Consider the following 21259-nt stretch of genomic DNA (forward strand, 5'->3'; position numbering starts at 1 on the left):
TGCACTGAATGTTGTAGAATAAATCCCTCAAGAAATGCAACATAGATGGCCACTCCTTTCAGAAGAAACAGACATGGAGGAAGCTCCTGAATGAAGGGACACAATTCTTCAAGAACAAACATTGCCACGAGGGATTATGGAAAAGGTATTGGTGAAAGGAATGCCAATGATCTCAAAGCCAAGGACCATTTCCACCTAAATAAAAAAAAACTGTGGATGCTGTAAATCAGGAACAAAAACAAAATTGCTGGAGAAGCCCAGGAGGTCTGGCAGCATCCGTGAAGGAAAAAACAGAGTTAAACATTTTGGGTCCAGTAACCCTTCCTCGGAACTGTTGGCAACCATTCCCACCTTCTGGAAATACACCTGCCAAATTTGTGGCTCTAGGATTGGGCTCATCATCTGTACACAAGGACCCACAGAAGCCAGGATCTGTGATGTGGAATTTCTGAGGTGGGCAATCAGGCTCATTTGCGTGCGATTTCTGACAAGGATGATGAAAACAGCACAGAAACAGGTCAATGAGCCAAACACATTTAGTGTTGAGACTGCACACTTTGCACTCCTCTCCTATTTATGTTCATTCATGGGACAAGGTATCGTTGGCTGGGCCAGCATTTATTGCCCATCCCTACATGCCTTTGAGAAGATGGTGGTGAGCTGCCATCTTGAACCATTTCAATCCATGTGCTGTAGTCACCAACATTGAAACCCACACAATCAACATCCTTGGTTACTACCATTAATCAGAAACTGAACTGGACCAGCTACGCCAATACTATGGCTGCAAGGGCAGGCCAAAGATGAGGAACTCCGTGGTCAGTAACTTACCTGCAAACTTCCAATGGCCTGTTCCCCATCTACAAGGCACAAGTCAAGAGTGTGATGAAATTCTCCCCACTTGCCTGGGTTGGTAATTTACCTGTATTCTGAGGGAAATCACTGGACTCAAAACATTAACTCTGATTTCTCTCCACAGATGCTGCCAGACATGCCGAGTTTTTCCAGTAATTTCTGTTTTTGATTCCGATTTCCAGCATCTGCAGTTCTTTCGGTCTTTTTATATAATATAATTCACCATATTTCTGTCTCCTTCAGTTCTGAAGAACAGTCACACTGGACCAGAAATGTTTACTCTGTTTCTCTCTCCACAGATGATGCCAGACCTGCTGGTCTTCCCTGGCAGATCCTGTCATCAACCACAGTTTAACTTGCTTTTCTTTAAAGCATCGAAAGGGCTGGACAGGGTTGACACTGCAAGATTGTTTCCCACACCAGTGGGGCATTCTAGGACATGGGGAACACAGGCTTAGTCAGGGCTGACAGGAGAAATTTCTTCACTTATGGGACAGTAAATCTCTGGAATTTTCTAAATGTGGATGCTCCATTGATGAATACATTTATGGCTAAGACTGACTTATTTTTGTTCTACTGGGGAATCACAGGGTAGAGGGAACAGATGGGAGTTAAGGATGGTTATCAGCTCTGGTGACACTTTTGTTTTCTTTCTTCATTCATGGGATGAGGGCGTCACTGACCAGGCAGCATTTCTTGCCCATTCCTAATTGCCCAGAGGGCAGTTCAGAGTCAACCACGTTGCTGTGGTTCAGGAGTCGCATGTAGGCCAGACCAGGTAAGGATGGCAGTTTCCTTCCCTAAAGGACATTAGTGCACCAGATGGGTTTTTCCAACAATTAACAATGGTTTTAATAGACTTTTGGTTCCAGATATATATATTGAATTCAAATTCCACCATTTGCCAGAACAGGATTCAAACCCAGTTCCCCAGAATGTTAGATAACAAGGTGTAGAGGGACCACTCTCTCCGGGACTCCCTTATCCGCTCCACACTCACTCCCAGCCCCCCACACCCAGTACTTTTGCCTGCAACCGCAGGAAGTGCTACACCTGCCCATACACCTCCTCCCTCACCCCCATCCCAGGCCCCAAGAAGACTTTCCACATCAAGCAGATGTTCACCTGCACATCCGCCAATGTGGTATATTATATCCGCTGTTCCTGTTATGGCCTCCTCTACATCGGGGAAACCAAGCAGAGCCTTCGCACTGAATAACTGCACCTCCCAGTCGCGAACCATTTCAACTCCCCTTCTCATTCCTGAGACAATATATCCACCCTGGTCCTCCTGCAGTGCCACAATGATGCCACCCGAAGGTTGCAGGAACAGCATCTCATATTTCTCTTGGGAACCCTGCAGCCCAATAATATCAATGTGGACTTCACAAACTTCAAAATCTCCCCTCCCGCTACCCCATCACAAAACCAGCCCAGCTTGTCCCCACCTCCCTCACCTGTCCTTCCTCCCACCTATCCCCCGGTCCCACCTCAAGCCCCACCCCTACCTCCTACCTAGTAACCTCATCCCGCCCCCTTGACCTGTCCGTCCTCCCTGGACTGACCTATCCCCTCCCTAATTCCCCAACTACCCTCACCTTTACTGGCTGCATCCCCGCCTCTTTGACCGGTCTGTCTCCCCTCCACCTATCTTCTCCTTTATGCATCTTCTATCCGCCTCCCCCTGTCTCCCTATTTATTTCAGAATCCCCTTCCCCTCCCCCATTTCTGAAGAAGGGTCTAGACACAAAACGTCAGCTTTCCTGCTCCTCTGATGCTGCTTGGCCTGCTGTGTTCATCCAACTCTACACCTTGTTATCTTGGATTGTCCAGCATCTGCAGTTCCTACCGTCCCCAGAATGTTACCTCGGTCTCCAGCAGAGATAATACCACTAGGCCATTGCCTCCCATACATATCCTGAACAATAAGGCAGGTTCCTCTTGCTTCTGATATGTTTGAATGTTTAAAGGGCAATGTTTTTGAAGCTGAAGAAAAATTGAGAAGAAAATGCAAAGAATAGTTTTGCCTGTTCTTAGACTCTGTCCATTGTTTGGAACTCAACGCATATTGGACTTGAAATGTTAACTGTCTCTCCACAGATTGTGCCAGGCTTACTGAGTGTCTCCAACATTCTCTGTTTTTAATTTTAAATTTCCAGCATCCGCAGTATTTTGCTTTTATTCATTCTGTACATCTACCGTCCAGCACAGGCTTTCATCATAAAAGACCCAGATTCTCTCAGATACTTGTTCTCTGGTTATTAGCTCCGGCACTGAGCAATCTGTGAGAAAGCACATTTTCCTTCCTCCCTTTCCAGGGACGGTCCGATAGAGTAAGAACATTTCCACATCACAGTCTGCCAGATAATAATTCACTCTGTGAGTTTTCACCTCAACCTCTAAGTAGGGTTGGAATTTAGTTTAGGATATTTTAGGAAAATGTAATGCTCTTATCCCTGATAACACCACAAAACAAAAAAAATCTATTATTTCACAGCCTGAGATGTATTTTTATATAATTATGCACCAGAAAAATCCAATGCATCAAATCCAAACTAGTGAAGTGAGGGATATAAACCGTGGTGCTCATTAATAATCTCAGTGTTACATGTCATGACACACTGTGTGACCCAGTTGCAATGGAGTTCATGTTGAAATTATATTTGTAAACAAATCCTGAAAAGCTGGAATCAATTTTTAGCAGTACCGTGACTTTACTGCAGTCAACAGTCATGATGCCAGTGTGGAGCCTGCACACTCTCCCCCTGCCTGTGTGGAGTCTGCACACTCTCCCCCTGCCTGTGTGGAGTCTGCACATTCTCCCCCTGCCTGTGCGGAATCTGCACATTCTCCCTCTGCCTGTGCGGAGTCTGCACATTCTCCCCCTGCCTGTGCGGAGTCTGCACATTCTCCCCCTGCCTGTGGGGAGTCTGCACATTCTCCCCCTGCCTGTGCGGAATCTGCACATTCTCCCTCTGCCTGTGCGGAGTCTGCACATTCTCCCCCTGCCTGTGCGGAGTCTGCACATTCTCCCCCTGCCTGTGGGGAGTCTGCACACTCTCCCCCTGCCTGTGTGGAGTCTGTACATTCTTCCCCTGCCAGTGGGGAGTCTGCACATTCCCACCCTGCCTGTGGGGAGCCTGCACATTCTCCCCCTGGCTGTGTGGAGTCTGCACATTCTCCCCCTGCCTGTGTGGAGTCTGCACATTCTCCCCCTGCCTGTGCGGAATCTGCACATTCTCCCTCTGCCTGTGCGGAGTCTGCACATTCTCCCCCTGCCTGTGCGGAGTCTGCACATTCTCCCCCTGCCTGTGGGGAGTCTGCACACTCTCCCCCTGCCTGTGTGGAGTCTGCACATTCTTCCCCTGCCAGTGGGGAGTCTGCACATTCCCACCCTGCCTGTGGGGAGCCTGCACATTCTCCCCCTGGCTGTGTGGAGTCTGCACATTCTTCCCCTGCCAGTGGGGAGTCTGCACATTCCCACCCTGCCTGTGGGGAGCCTGCACATTGTCCCCCTGCCTGTGGGGAGCCTGCACATTGTCTCCCTGCCTGTGTGGAGTCTGCACATTCTTCCCCAGCCAGTGGGGAGCCTGCACATTCCCACCCTGCCTGTGGGGAGCCTGCACATTGTCCCCCTGCCTGTGTGGAGTCTGCTCCAGGTGCAGTGGTTTCCTCCTACAATCCAAAGATGTGCAGCTTAGATGGATTGGCCAAGCTAACTTTCCCCTTGTGTCCATGGATGTGCAGGCTAGGTGAATTGGCCATGGGAAATGCAGGATTACGGGTTAGGAGGGGTGGTTGGGATACTCTTTGGTGGGTTGGCGTGGACTCAATGGGCTGAATGGCCTGTTTCCACACTGTATGATTCTTATCTATAATTGTAACAGTAGAGCTGACTGCCAGCTGCCGCACACCATACTCAGTGCCTAGTGCCAGGTTGCTGTACACTGTACATGGTGATTAACACAGTGTGCGTAGGTCAAGTAAAATACTCACTGCCAGGATTCTTCCCTCCAGCAGAAACCAGGACTTTTGAATAATTTTACAATGTTGCAAAGTTTTAGAATGATCCAGCTCAGAAGGAGGCCTTTTGGCTGGAATTTTTATTCAGCATCATCGACTGATCTTCCTCCATTCCCTCCTTGATTTGTCTGACAATTCTTTAAGGGCCTCCAGTTAAGACATAGAACAGTATAGGTCCTCCAGCCCACGATGTTGTGTTGACCTATTACCCTAATCCTAAGGTTTATCTAACCTCCACCCCTACCTTACACTATCATCCATATGCCGATCTAATAACCACTTAAATGCCCCTAAAGAGGCAGACTCCACTACCCTCTCCAGCAATACATTCCACGCCCCGACCACTCTCTGAGTAAAGAAACTACCTCTGACATCTCCCACATATCTACCTCCACTCACTTTAAAACTATGCCCCCTTATAATAGCTACCTCCACCCTAGGAAAAAGTCTCTGCCTGTCTACCCTATCTATACCTCTGATCATTTTGTACACTTCTATCAAGTCACCTCTCATCCTTCATTGTTCTAAAGAGAAAAGCCCTAGCTCAACCTTTCCTCCTAAGACCTTTCCTCTATTCCAGGCAACATCCTCGTAAATCTCCTCTGTACCTTTTCCAATGCTTTCCTGTAATGGGTTAATGACGCTCCTGAGAGGGGGAAACTGTTTCTTCTGATGTGTTCTGACTGAATTCCTGTAATGGGTGAATGCCGCTTTAAACTTTGTCCAAAGCTTGCAGGCTCGGAAGAGCTTCTCAGAATCACAGCATCATTACATTACAGAAAGTGGTCATTCAGCCCATCACTCAGAGATAGTAAGAACTGCGATGCTGAAGTCAGAGATAACACAGTATGGAGCTGGAAGAACATGGTAGCTCAGTGGTTTGCACTGCTGCCTCACAGCACCAGGAACCTGGGTTCTATTCCACCCGTGGGTGGCTGTCTGTGTGGGGTTTACACATTCTCTTTGTTCTGTGTGGGTTTCCTCTGGGTGCTCTGGTTTCCTCCCACAGTCCAAAAATGTGCAGGGCAGGTAGCTTGGCCATGCTAAATTGCCTGCAGTGTTCAGGGATGTGTAGATTAAGTGGGTTATAGGGAGATGAGTCTGGGTCTGGGTGGGATGATGTGAGGATCGGTGTGGACTTGCTGGGCCAAAGGACCTGTTTCCACACTCTGTGGAAGATAGCAGGCCAGGCAGAATTTTTCTGAAGAACGGTCCTGACTCAAAATGTCAATTTTCCTGCTCCGCTGAAGCTGCCTGGCCTGCTGTGTTTCTCCAGATCCACACCGTGTTATCCCATATTCAGCCCACGATGTCTGCACTGGCTCTCTGAGTGGGGTTTTGACTCAGTGTTGAAGAACTGCTTTTTCCCCATAACCTCGCACATTGTTTTACATAAATAACCATCCAATTCCCGTCCTGAATGCTTCAAGCAAGCCTGCTTCCACCACATTTCCAGGCAATGTAGTGCAGGTCAAAAAAATATATTTTTCAACTTGCATTTGTTTCTATGACTAAACATTTTCAATCTGTGCCCTCTGGTTCTCGATGCCTTGTGCATGGGAACATTTCATTCCTATCTATCCCACCCAGGCCCATCATTCAGTTGAAAACTCTCCCAGATCTCTTCTCAGCCATTGCCCTTTTAAAGAGAACAGTCCCAGTCTATCCTCAAAACTGAAGTTTCTCATTTCTGCACTCTGGCCATAATTCCATTAGCTTTAAATTAGTGATAGAAAAGGATAGACTAGATCTAAAAGTTAAATTTCTAAATTGGAGGAAGGCCAACGTTGACAATATTAGGCAAGACTTTCAAAAGTTGGTTTGGGTTGGAAAAGGGATGGCCGGAAAATGGGAAGTCTGCAGAAATGAAATAATGAGAGCCTGGAGGCAGTATGTTCCTGTTGGGTGAAGGGCAAGGCTGGTAGGTGCAAGGAATGCTGGATGACTAGAGAAATTGAGGGTTTGGTCAAGAATAAGCAGGAAGCATACATCAGGTATAGAGAGCAGAAATTGAATGGCTCCCTAGAATAGTTTAAAGGCAGCAGGAGAACACTTAAGGAAATCAGGAGGGCAGAAAGAGTACATGAGATAGTTTTGGCAGATAGGGTTAAGGAGAATCCAACGGGATTCTACAAATACATTAAAGATAAAAGAGTAACCAGGGAGAGAATAGGGCCCCTTAAAGATCAGCAGGGTCGCCTATGTGTGGAACTGCAAGAGACGGGGGAGATACTAAGCAAGTATTTTGCGTCAGCGGTTTACTGTGGAAAAGGATATGGAAGATAAAGAAGGTGGAGAAATAAATAGCGACCTCTTGAAAAATGTCCACATTACTGAGGAGGAGGTGCTGGGCATATTAAAACACATAAAGTGGATAAATCCCCAGGACCAGATCAGCAGTACCCTAGAACTCTTTGGGAAGCCAGGGAAGGGCTTGCTGGGCCCCTTGCTGAGATATTTGTACCATTGATAGCCACAGATGAGATGCCGAAAGACTGGAAGTTGGCTAATGTAGTGCCATTATTTAAGAAAGGTGGTAAATAAAAGCCAGGGAACTATAGACCGGTGAGCCTGACATTGGTGGTGGGCACAGTGTTGGAGGTAATCCTGAGGGACAGGATTTATATGTACTGGGAAAGGCAAGGACTGATTTGGAATAGTCAACATGGCTTTGTGTGTGGGAAATCATGTCTCACTAACTTGATTGAGGTTTTTGAAGAAGTAATGAAAAGGATTGATGGAGGCAGAGCGGTTGATGTGAGCTATATGGATTTCAATAAGGCATTCGACAAGGTTCCTCATGGTAGACTGGTTAGCAAGGTTAGAGCATACCGAATGGAGGAAGAACTAGCTCATTGGATACCGAACTGGCTCGAAAGTAGAAGACAGAGGATGGTGGAGGGGGGTTGCTTTTCAGACTAGAGGCCTGTGACCAGCAGTGTGTCACAAGGATCAGTGCTGGGTCCACTGCATTTTGTCATTTATATAAATAATTTGGATGTGGACATGGGAGGTATGGTTAGTAAGTTTGCAGGTTACACCAAAATTGGAGTTGTAATGGACAGTGAAGAAGGTTACCAGATTATAACAGGATCTTGATCAGATGGGCCAATGGGCCAAGGAGAGGCAGATGGAGTTTAATTCAGATAAATGAGGTGCTGCATTTTGGAAAGGCAAACCAGGGCAGGACTTATACACTGAATGGTAAGGTCCGAATGTTGCTGAACAAAGAGGCCTTGGAATGCAGGTTCATAGCTCCTTGAAGGTGGAGTCCCAGGTGGATAGGATAGTGAAGAAGGCATTTGTTATGCTTGCCTTTATTGGTCAGTGCGCTAAGTATTAAAGTTGGCTGGTCATGTTGCAACCGTACAGGATATTGGTTAGGCCACAACTGAAATACTGTGTGCAATTCTGGTCTCCCTGTTATAGGAAGGATGCTGTGAAACTTGAAAGGGTTCATAAAAAATTTATAAGGATGTTTGCCAGGATTGGAGGGTTTGATATAGGGAGAGGCTGAATAGACTGGGGCTATTTTCCCTGGACCATAGGAGGCTGACAAATGGCCTTATAGAGGTTTATAAAATCATGAGGCACATGGATAGGGTAAATAAACCAGGTCTTTTCCTGGCATCGGGGGGGGGGGGTTCAAAACTATACGGCATACGTTTAAGGTGAGAGGGGAAAGATCAAGAAGGGACATAAGGGGCAACTTTTTCATACAGAGGGTAGTGTGTGTATGGAATGAGCTACCAGGGAAAGTGATGGAAGCTGATACAGTTACAACATTTAAAAGGCATCTGGATGGGTACATGAATAGGAGGGGTTTAGAGGGAAATGGGCCAAATGGGAGTATATTTATTTAGGATTTTTGGTTGGCATGGAAAAGTTGGACAGAAGGGTTTCTTTCCCTGCTGTACATCTCCATGACTCTCTCCTGTGTGTTCACACCCTTCCAATAATAGGGCACCAAGAACCGCACGCACTCCCTGTATGTTTATGGACATTTGAAAGACTGGTCTTCGTTTAACATCTCAGCTGAAGCTGGTATGTCTGACCATACAGCACTCCCTCAGTGAAGCTGTGCTTTATTCCTGACGTGGGACTGGAACCCTCAACCCTCTGACTCAAAGACTAAACTGACAAGGTGAGTATTTTGAGCCAAGGTGACATTCATTCATGCTGGTGAGTATTGTGTCACATTGTATGAACTGTTTGTGATGGAGTTATAAAATTTCACATCACAGAAAGAGTCCCCTTGTCCCATCTTGCCCTTCCTCTACAATCCATACAGAAGGCAACTTTCTGAAGGACAAATTAATCCATTTGTGACTGTGCCATGGAGATTAGGTACATCACTCTGCCCTGCTGGTCATGTCTGCTGCAATGAGGGAAGGGGAGGGATGAGCTGCCAATCCCTTCACTGTTACCATCAACAAGATGTTGACTCTGTCGTTAAACCGTCTCTAAGCGGACCTTCAATTATGGGAACGAAGACAAAGAATTGTAGATGCTGGAAATCTGAAACAGAAACAGAAATTGCTAGAGGAATGAAGATATCTGATGAAGGATCACGACTTGAAATGTTAACTCTATGTCTCTCTCCACAGGCGTAGCCAGGCCTGCTGAGTTTCTCCAAAAATTTCTGTTTTTGCCTTTAATTATGGGAATTGGATTCCTATGTCCTTGGAGAAGGCTTATCTGCTCCTGCCTTCTCTGTCAGCAAAATGCTCAGACTGCAGGGCCAGTCGAACTGGGCTCCACACCATTTTACCAGTCCCTTGTGGCTCTCAGACATCTCCCCATTGAACAAGAGCAGCTTGAATCAACGTCAAGGAGAATCACCTGTAGACACGTACCACCCATCTTCTCACTGATTCCTGTGAAGTATAAGCATGGTGGCTCAGTGGTTAGCATTGGTACCTCACAGTGCCACTGAGCTGGATTCAATTCCAGCCTCAGGTGACTGTCTGTGTGGAGTTTGCACATTCTCCCCATGTCTGTGCGGGTTTCCTCTGGGTGCTCCGGTTTCCTCCCACAGTCATGCTTAGCTGCCTATTGTGTTCAGGCTAGATGGATTAGCCATGGGATATTCAGGATTACAGGGACTAGGTGGGATGCTCTTCAGAGGGTTAGTGTGGACTTGATGGGCCAAATGGCCTGCTTCCACACTGTAGGGATTCTATGATTGAGCCTCTACCTTTGGCAGGTAATGGGAAATAAGGATGGAAAACCCATCCAGTGGCTGTCATCTCTCCTGAGGAAGGCACAGCTCTGAGAATTTACATGGACCCAAAACAAAAGCAAAGCTCAATGTTCATTAAAAATCAACAGTCCCGTTGGAGAGGAACAATTGTGTTTTTTGCCTGTATGATTTTCATGGCTGTTTCTGCCAGCAGTAAGTTTTACAGTTTGAAATTAGTGGGTCACACTGTCTTTGGAACATAATCCTTTAAAGTCATGAGAGGCCAAATAGGGCCAGAATCATTTACTGTTGCAGCTGCAGAAAGCGCTGGGACTGCGATAATTCTGGAAGGGGGTTCCCATGTAGTGTAAGAGAATAAATCTCAAGGTAACACTGAAGCAGATCAAGGTGGGGGGGTGCATTTTTACACTTCTGTTTGATACCACAACAAGATTCCTGCTCGAGCCAGTTCAGGTACTTGTTCTGAGAGTTGTGAGTGTTGGTAATGTCATTGAGCTCTCTTGCTGGAACAGAATATCTGTATCCTCCTTGGAAGTGGCTCATGTAAATACATAGATACCAAATGTATCCCACTGCCACACAGTCACACACTCAGCTCCAGATTGGTTGAGGATTGGAGTTCCACCTCAGGAGCTGAGTGCAGAGATTCGGACTGGCAGTCTGGGCAGTGACAGTGGAGTATCGCAGCATCAAAGGCAGTGTTGTCTACCATCTTGGGGGGGCATAAATGATCCCAAGGAAACAACACGAAGAAAAGCAGGGGAGATCCCTCTGGTGACCTACTCAATGTTTCCCTGGCAACCAACATCATAATAAAACAGATGATTGACTCATTAACCCATTGCAGTTTGTGGAAGCTTGCTGTGTACAAGTTAGCTGCTGTATTTCCTACATTAGTCACTGCATTTCAAAAATGCTTTAGTAACTGTATATTTTCCTGACATGATAAAGGTGATGCCAGAAATGCAAGTCTTTCAGCAAAGAATGGTTACTGCTTGGTCGAAGTCCATTTGGCCCATCAAGGCATCCTGACTCTTTGCAAGAGCAACTCAGCTGGTCCCACCTACCCTCCCTTACCCTATATTTTCTTACCTTTTCTTAGGTACAAGTCCAGGTTCCTCTGAATGTTTCACCCTGCTCCCTGCTACCCCATCCCACACTCTCAGGCAGCGCATTCTGGATCCTAACCTCTCATTGCATTGAAGTTTCCTCTCATCCCACCCTTCATTCTTTTGCCAATCACCTTAAATTTGTGTCTTCTAGTTCTCAACCTGTCCATCGATAGCGACCATCTTTCTCTGGCTGCTAAATCTAGACCCCTCATAATTTTGAAAACCTCAAACAATCCTTTTCTCAACATTCTCTTCTCGCACAAGATCAGACCCAACATATCTGGACCATCTTGATTGTTGAAGTTTCTCATCCCTTGAGCAATTTCTGTGGCTGTCTCCTGCACCCTCTCTAATACATTCTTATCCTTCCTAAAGTGTGGTTCTTAGTTTGATCAAATTGGACCCCAAGCCAGTTTTAAACCAGTTCACCATTATTTCCTGGCTTTTCAAAGTTCAGGATCTCATATAAGTCATTAACAGGTCTCTCAACCTGTCTACCATTTTTCAAAAAGGTCTTAGTTTCAAAAAATTTATTCAAGATTTGTAAACAAAATACTGGATGCATTCCAGGATTATTAAGCTATTCATCCAGTGAATTCCACACATTGGCTCATGTCAAGTTGCTTTGAATAGTATGTAAAAATCAGTAATTTGTTTGTTTAATACTAAACAATGTCCTGCATTGTCATTGAGTTCAATGGAATCAGAATCAAGAAGAAGAAGAATTTATCCCAGAAACATCTAAATCTGAGTGTAGCAGATACATGGGAACACCACCCCCTGCAAGTTCCCCTCCAAACTACTCACCATCCTGACTTGGAAATACATCGCTGATCTTTCACTGTTGCTGGGTCAAAATTCTGGAATCTCCTCCCTAATAGCATTGTTGGTCAACCCACAGCTCAGAGACTGCAGTACAAGGTGACAGCTCATCACCACCTTCTCAAGGGTGACTAGGAATGGGCAATAAATGCTGGCCAGCCAGCAACACTCACATCTCATGAAAGAATTTACAAAGGATGCCCTATCATACTGACCTGTATTCACCAAATGTATTTATCCTTCCCCCACCATACTACAAGCTTATTGATGTCTGTGATTTTTCACAACCTTCCTCAATGTCCACTATGCCTCTCATTTAGACCCAATTTGTAAAAAAAATTATGCATGCTGTGTTCAAATTGTTCACGTACATCGACAACAACTATGTTCCCTGGACTAATCACGACAAACACCTCTTCTATCAATCTGAGTAAATCCCTTTAACAGCAGCTTTCCCCCATCCTCCACTCATTCTGTTTATAGATTCAACAGAAAACTGTTTCTTTCTGTTTCCTAATCCAAGTGATCAGTGTTCAGGTGTCAACCTGCACACTATCCGTCACTAAACATAATGTCAAAGCAAAGGAGACATGTCTCATTGCTCCAGCTACACACACACACACACACACACACACACACAGACACGCACACGCACACACACACACACACACACACACACACACACACACACACAGAGTCACTGAATAACAGGCAGGATTAATCCTGGCAAATTCTTCCCATCCTCTCCCTAACCCGGGGTGCTACAGCAAATTATAATGCTGTTTAAACAGCATTCACTTAATCTACTTTTTACCAATTAGTTCAAGCCTCTGAACACCCTGATTATTATAAGACTGTGCTGGATTAACTCCTGTAATTGTAGGAACTGAAATAATATCGGATAAATAAGAGTGAAAACGTAGTTATTTTGATTGTTTTGCTTCAATCTAAGCAAATATTGGGTTTAGTCTCACGTCGGGAGCTGATACCTAATTAAAGAATTGAAACATAGTATTCCTGAACATGTCATACTCATTTCCCCTCCAGAGCTCACAAAGGGTTTTCATTCAGAACCAAAGAGTCACATTTTGCCTTGAGCAAAACTCCAGTCAGACTAACTTCAGATGTTTCAAAATGAAAGTAATACATTTAAATTTGTCTCATAAACCATTTCAGAACAATAATTCAAGTAGTTAATAACTAACAAAGGATACAGGTTCTAAACTGAATTTCTCTCAGCAATTTAACTCAATGGGGTTTTGCAGGCTGCTTGTTTGTAACTGAATGTTTAACGTGTAGACTCACACACTGTTTTTCATCAGTTGTATAATATTTTTCTTCTAGAAAAGGAAGCAGCACTCACCCTCCATATGCTCCAAAAGTGAAGCTTCTTTTTCTTCTCTCCATGTTTTATCGACTAGAAAACCTGTCTTGGGGATTTTTTTGTATGTAATGAAACAGCAGGGAGGGTTCAGACTCCCTTAAGCTGCTGTTATTCCACACGGGGCTTTGCTTCTTCAAGAACCAACTGTTGCCAGCTCAGGCAGAAAACGAGAAGCTCAGAGCTACATTTCCTGTATAGTATCTCATAGCAACAGCCAGATTCCCCTCAACCAGAACTTTTAGTGGAAACTAGTTTCATTCAAGATCTTTCAGACACAAACTCCGAATATCAATGCGATCGCCTGTTGTTATGTAGAAACATTTTATGGTGCAAATTTTCTTCAAAAAGTTACAATTTATCTCAAAGCTCACTTTGTTTAAATAAAAGCAATTTTGTTATTTATTCCAAGGGACAGTATGTCTTTTCATTATTTTTTGAGGAAAACTGCATGACAATTAGGCAATTAAATCACAGATACTTGAAAATAGAGATAGCCTTGTTTGAACTACCAGAGCAATGGTACACGTGCTCTCAGCCCATGAATCTCCCATGTTGAAAAATCTTACATACTTTTAACCTTATATTTTTCAACTATCAGATTGGACACTGCCTATATTGTTAGAATTGGAATGTACAGTAAATTCTCATTACTGCCCTTTGTCTAGTTACACAGGACTTTTTACTATAAGTTAACAGTGCCAGGAATCTGTCAGTTCTGAATGTCACAAAAGCAAATGTTAGATTTGTCAGGAGTACTTCTTATACAATCTAATCCAGACGTTTCCTCCCAGAGTCTGACTTCTCCTTGATCTCTGTGTTTCTCAAACTGTGCATTCTATGCACAAGGGCAGAAAGGTTTCTTTTGTCAGTGGGCATTATCCCCCGACATATATTTACATAAAACATGATTGGATAAGCACATCAAAGAACTCCAAAGACAAATGCATTTGACGTCACTGCTGTGGCTACTCCAATCTTATGAGTGATCCTAGTGAAACTCTTACATAAATGTTTTAAAAATGAGGTGTTGTAAATGATAAACACTATTAGTTAGACCAGCAGGCCTCCCACAGTGTTGTTCCTGGAGTTAATTTAAATGGGCATTCTACCGAGTGGAACTGAATGATTGCTGCACAGCCCTGCTACAAGTTGAATTCCATTTCTGTTGAATCAATTTGTGTCACCAGAGCCAACTGTCGGTGAATATTGTAATGCTCAGAGCACTGACACTTCCAAGGGCTTCCTACTTTAGATTGATCCAAAATATTATTCATAGTCAATGCTGTCTAGAAACAAAGGGTGGGTTTATTGTAAGGCTTTCAGTTGGTCACATGTAAACCAGTTCAGGGCTCAGTGAAGAGCGAGTCTCGCGTCACAGTTACTAGGAGAAGGTAGAGTAAGGCAGAAGCTAGCCCCATGCAGAGAAGAACTGTTACAGTGTATTGTTGAGAGGATGACTGAGTGACACTGCTACATTGTAGGTGGAGAACCTGTGCTATTGGAACTAAGGCAGGCATTTTAGAAGTTAGTGAAGAGGTGACTGTTGGAGAGTAATAATGGGAACTGCAGATGCTGGAGAATCCAAGATAATAAAATGTGAGGCTGGATGAACACAGCAGGCCCAGCAGCATCTCTGATGAAGGGCCTAGGCCCGAAACATCAGCTTTTGTGCTCCTGAGATGCTGCTGGGCCTGCTGTGTTCATCCAGCCTCACACTTTATTATCTAGGTGACTGTTGGAGTCAAGATGCTGGAAAACTCCTGAGAGCTGTGGAGGAAGCACACAAGCAATGCGTTTTGTGTAACCAAGCTAGATTAGAGCTCAGAAAATCGAAATGGTCCTGGCTTGGTGAATCTCACTGTTTGTGAAAAGCTGGTGTTGTGCTTGTGAGCAAGTGCACTGTCAAAGAATTTAAGAGAGCATAAAGCTGGAAAAGGAGTGTTAAGCCCTGGGCGTCAAGAAGGAAGCATTATAATCCCTTTTGAAGTTTGACTGAGATATGGTAACTCACAAAACCATTAGCATTGAAGGGGAGGAGTTGCAGAGAAATCCACAGAATCTGTCTTGATCGCATTCACTATTTGATGTGCTCTGTGCAGTTATTTCTCTTTTACCCACATTTGCCTCATGTTAATTTTGGGATGTTAGAATATAACACATGGCTATCATGCCTAAATCCTTGAAAATTCCCACGTTACTACTTAGTTTGAGGGGTCAGATTCCTTACAAAGATGGTTACTGTGAGATAGGATACGCTCTGTGACAATAGCTGATGACTCTATTGTGTAGCCAGTCTGTAGACACTCCAACGATTCCTGATGAAGCAGAGTGTAAATACAACACAGCTGCTGTGGAGCAGACAATAGATCATAGAATCCCTATAGTGTGGAAACAGGCCCTTCAACCCAACAAGTCCAACCTGACCCACAGAGCATTGCCACCTAGATTCTTTCCCCTAAAACTCATCTAACTTCCACATCCCTGAATACTGTGGGCAATTTAGCATGGCCAATCCAACTAGCTTGCACACCTTTGGACTGTGGGAGGAAATGGGAGCACCCGGAGGAAACCCACGCAGACACGGGGAGAATGCACAAACTCCACACAAACAGTCACCTCCAGAGTGGAATCGAACCCCAGTCCCTGGTGCTGTGAGGCAGCTGTGCTAACCACTGAGCCACCGTGTTCTTTAAGATGAGGTTTTGATATTATTATTGGTTTGGGATGTCTTGTGGCATGTTCTGGACAGCGTGTTCCATAATCCTCACATACTGTACCCTGCATGACTAGAGCAGGCAGACAAGGGTGTGATCGACTCTGAAGAACTGGGAGAGCAGTGGTGATCTTCTGAGGAGGAAGATGAGGATATTGAGCAAGATGACCATCATTGTCTGCATGTTAGCACAGCAGTGTCAGCAGCAACAGTATTTGCAATGATGAGTTAGCTGTGTTATCTCTGTACATTTCTTTTCCATTTCTCTCCCATCGAGTGTATGATACAGGGCAGTTGCTATTGGGCAGCACTTGGCCTGGTGTAGGGCTGGGTTTTAAATATAGTCGTGGTGTGGGTGTACTGGGAGTACAGGACAGTGAGTGCTTCCCCATGGCGAGAGGGACGAGAGCGCAAGTGGGACATCATCGGGGTGCAGTGTATTGGTGATGAGGCGCGTTGTGAAAATGGTAACACACTGGGGCTGACAGAGAGAAACCCTCACTGAAACTCACCAAAATTGACCATGAGATGAATTTTGATAAAATCCAGCCCAAGCTTGCCTGTGCTTTCTTTTAGATGTTACAGTCAAACAAACAAATCTCTGGATATTATGAGGATTGATTTTACTGTCTGTTTCAAAACGTGTTTCACAGTTGGGAGAGGGCAGGAAGAAGACATAGGAAAACTCAAAAAAAAGAACAAATTGTCAGTTTTTCTACTCGATCGTATATTTCATCAAAAGTCTTTAGCACTGCAAAATAAACATGTTTAATTTAAGGAATTTTATTCAGAACAGTCCTTTCTTGGATAATAGTCATTCAGGAATGTTTACATCTTATTTTTAATGTTTTTCATATTGTTCTTGATTTCCAAGGTAAAGGTATTAAAAGAAATGGAATAGAAAATAGTAATAATGCAAGAAAATAAAAATGAAATTGTGCCAATTTTGCAGTGAAAACACTCGATAAACCAACATTTATACTGAGTCAAAGCCTCCTCGGAAAATGTGGAAGGTTCAACTTTGACCTTGCTTTCACACTGAATACAAATTGCTAACCTCAGTGCTGTTCTTCCTCAGTGATTTTCTGTTAACCCACAGGCATGGAGGAGGGACAGTATTCTAAAGATAGGAATTAGTGAAGTTTGCAACTAAAGCACTTTGAAAAAATGCTGAATAAAGCATTGATGATCCTGGGTTTTACAAATAGAGGTGTTGACCAATTGGGTCCTAAGCTTTATAGTTCCATTGTGATTGACTGACTGTTAGTGAAGTGATTCAAATTGATAGTGAGCAAGAAACAGAAGGCTACAGAATTACAGACAGGTGGTCTTTATAATTTCACTCCCATGGCACAAAGGTAATTATCCTGCCTCTAGGCCAGGATGCCGAGCTTCAAGTCTCACAAGCTCCTGATATGTGTCATTGCATGTCTAAATGGGTCGATTACAACAACAATATTGTCACTTGCTCTGTCCTTCATGAAGCTGGAGTCGAGGTTTTATCTGCTGAGAGTGCCAAGTGACTTTTCCTCCCCGGGCCTTGGCTGTAATAGCATGGAGCCTTCAATAAGGCCCAGCAGGGATTTCGCTTCCTCCAAAACCTTCAGGGTTAAGGATGCAGTGGGAAAAGGATTAATTCTAATTGGTTAAACAACCTGACCAGCTTGGGTTAAGGTAAGATTGATCATTCGGTCTCAGCCACATAACCTTAGATAACTGTGATGTGACTGACAGATTGGCATCCTTCCATCGGTGTGGCACTGGGAATGCAGCAGTCAAACTGGACTGAAGACAGATCTGATCATAGAAAATAAATAGAAAGCGGGACATAACACCAGTGCTTCGTCGGAGGCTCACTGATGATGTTACCTGGAATGGTGACGAAACGTCTGAAAACTAACCTTCCAGCTCAGCGAGCAAACTCACATCCAGATCTGATCATCTTCCGGCCTTCTTTTCAATGGCTTAACTAGCTTAATGCCCTTTAGGGAAGGAAATTGCGATCCTTACCAGGTCTGGCCTATATGTGACTCCAGACCCATAGCAATGTGGTTGACTCTTAACTGCCCTCTGGGCAATTAGGGATGGGCAATAAATGCTGGAATAGGCAGTGACACCCTCATCCCCTGAATGAATAAAGAGAAAAAAATTGATTCTGGAGAGGCAAAGCCTGGCTCTAATGACACCCCATGAACTTTCAAATAGAAACAGAAAAACATAGGAGCTGGAGGAGGCCATTCGGCCCTTTGTGCCTGCTCCACCGTTCAATATAATCATGGCTTATTGTCCAGCATAGTGCCCTCCTCTCGCCTTCTCCCCATACCCTTTGATCCTTTCAGTGTTATACATGTCTATCTTCTTGAAAGCATTCAACATTTTGGCGTCAACCACTTTCTGCGACAGAGAATTCCACACACTCCCCAGTCTCTGGCTGAAGACATTTCTCCTCATCTCAGTCCTAAATTACCCATTTTCATAGACTGTAGTCCTTGTTTTTGGACTCCCCAGTTATGAGAAACATCCTTCCTGCGTTTACCCTGTCTACTCCTGTTTTGTAGCTTTCTAGGTTTTTTAATAAATTTTGCAGATGCTGGAAATCTGAAATAAAAACCGAAAGTGCTGGAGAAACACCACAGGTATGGCAGCAGCTGTCTCTCCACCGATACTGCCAGGGCTGCTGAGCTTCTCCAATATTTTCTGATTTCATGCCATGTGAACCTGCCCCTCGTCAGCGAACCCTTGAACATAGCTGATGTCACCATTTTCACCGATTGTCAACTAAAGCATTCAACTATTGCGACTGATGTTGAGGGGTCCCCCCTTACAGAATACTGAATGGCTTGGACAGAGTGGATGTTGGGAAGATGCTTCTGTTGGTAGGAGAGACTGGGATGTGAGGGCACAGTCTTAGAGTAAAGGGAAGGCCTTTTAGAACGGAGTTAAGGAGAAACTAGTTCAGCCAGAGAGTGGTGAATCTATGGAACTAACTGCCACAGAAGGCTGTGGAGGCCAGGCCATTGAGTACATTTAAGACTGAGATAGATAGGTTCTTGATTATCAAGGGGATGAAGGGTTACAGGGAGAAAGTGGGAGAATGGGGCTGAGGAACTTGTCAGCCATGATTGAATGGCACAGCAGGCTCGATAGGCCAAATGGCCTAATTTCTGCTCCTATGTCTCATGGTCTTAAGGTGTTATGGCTTTCATATCTGTATTGGCAGTGTCCTTCAGCTGGGACGTTGGGTGTACTGCTTAGCTCAGTCACTGGGTGGCTTGTATAAGATGCAAAGGGCTTGTCTATGATGTTAGCAGTGTGGGTTCAATTTCTGCTCTAGCTGAAATTACCATGCAGGGCTCTCCTTCTTAACTTGTCTCCTTGTCTGAGGTGTGGTGATCCTCAGGTTATGCCACCGCCGGTCATCTCTCTAATGGAAAAGCAGGACTGTGGTGACTTTATCTTTCTAAGAGTCTCTTAGCACAGGTTAGCCCCCTCCACCCCCAATATTGTGTAGAAATATAAAACACTATTATAGCTAATTAGGTAGAATTTAGATACATTTAAGATTTAAATCTAGAAATTGAGCATTCAGACCAGGAAAGGGTTATCTTTTAATACCTTCTTTTATTTAAAAGTGCTATCTCCAATATCTCTGCTACTTAGAATGATATCTCTGGAATGTATACATAAAAAAACAGGGAGTTCATTTCTAGGTGAAACAGGTGAAGAGAAAAGGCTAATTAAATTAATTAAAGAGTATGTGGAAGACCTAGCATTTACTATTCAAAGAAGAAATGCTCATTTATAAAAAGTATGCCTAATGAATTGGTAGGACATAGTACATGAGGAAGTTTCAGGGAGTGGTACACAGTGGTACAAGAGAATCAGCTTCAATTCAGTCATGAATGATCGATCACAAAATGGAATTTCATCTTCAAAAGCAGATGTTGCTTGACCTGCAGTTAAACTCAATTGAAAAGAGGATTATTAAAAAAAATCATGATGAGAAAAGGTATTGTAATAAAAACAGTATCAGTCTTCCAAAGGTCACTCACATTCAATATAGCTTAGAAATCTTAAGTTTTGAAGAACATTGGAAAAAGGAATTGATTCCAAGTTTTGTGGAAATACTTGCAGTAATTTCTTTAAAAAAGAGGTCATTGAAAGTTCACTACTATGTTGGAGATTTGCCTCAACAAGGTAACTATTCCAGCTCTTATATCCCAAAAATAAATGAAAGGTTTAAACTTAAGGCAGACGGAAGTTCTCAGTGTTATGAACCTGATCTGGTTTCGGTTTAAAGACATGCCCAGAATGCACTGCAAATGGCATGGAGGTTATTGGTAGGTCCAAGCTATCCACGAGGTGTTGAGGATGCAGGTCTTGAGGGTAAATGTTTTAAATGGCCAATCAATTCAACTTTATCCTGCCACTTTATTTAGCTGTCTAAAGAACAACAACAACAATACACAAACCAGAACATAATGTGCATCTGCGGGAGTCACAAAGCTAGATTATTCATAGAGATACCAGGGTCAAGCTTACCTTCTTTTGGCTAAGTGCCATTGAGTTTTTTTGAGGGTAATTTGCAACTGGCTGATACCTATTCCTTCTTGAAAATATTCAATGTTTTGGCCTCAACCACTTGCTGTGGCAGACAATTCCACAGGCTCACCATTCTCTGGGAGAAGATAGTTCTCCTCATCTCAGTCCGAAATGGCTTACTCCATATTCTGAGAACCTCTAGCTGTCTAGTTGAGCAAGATGTCTCGCTGTATCTTACAATCCTATCCTATTAACTACTCACCTTGTCCTAAGGTGTTCCTCTTGCCCAATTCCAGACTCATTTTACCACACACCAATCCCAGAATAACTCACTACTCACTGATATCTGCCTGAAGATGAACATCCCTGGGGCCTGCTCGGGCTTTGAAAGGCCGCTATGCTCTCAGACACTGGTGTTGCCAATCCAGCGTGACCCCTTTACAGCCTGGCTGGTACCCCCTCACATATACCACCTGTTTCTCTCTCCCAGTCACTGTTTAACCACCAGGACACCCTCTCTACAATACCACTATGTCTGTCCCCAGTGCCCAATGGAGAGTGACAGCTTGGCATTGTCCAATAGGGAATGGCATATACAGGCAAAC

General features: G+C 44.2%; 1 protein-coding gene across 5 annotated transcripts in view; it reads right to left on the minus strand.

Annotated features, from left to right (window-relative positions):
• Positions 1-21259, minus strand: part of rap1gapa (RAP1 GTPase activating protein a) — a 599377-nt gene that overhangs the window by 418697 nt on the left and 159421 nt on the right. Inside the window, exon 1 of one of the 5 annotated variants that reach the window (XM_059655558.1) lies at positions 13379-13568. The exons of the other annotated variants lie outside the window; for them this stretch is intronic. Coding sequence (XP_059511541.1) covers positions 13379-13422 — 44 coding nt within the window. The 5' untranslated portion in view covers positions 13423-13568. Of the gene's footprint in view, positions 1-13378; positions 13569-21259 lie in introns of those variants that run through there. 5 annotated transcript variants of the gene reach the window in all.

Source organism: Stegostoma tigrinum, chromosome 28 (assembly GCF_030684315.1).
Source record: "Stegostoma tigrinum isolate sSteTig4 chromosome 28, sSteTig4.hap1, whole genome shotgun sequence".
NCBI classification, from domain to species: domain Eukaryota; kingdom Metazoa; phylum Chordata; class Chondrichthyes; order Orectolobiformes; family Stegostomatidae; genus Stegostoma; species Stegostoma tigrinum.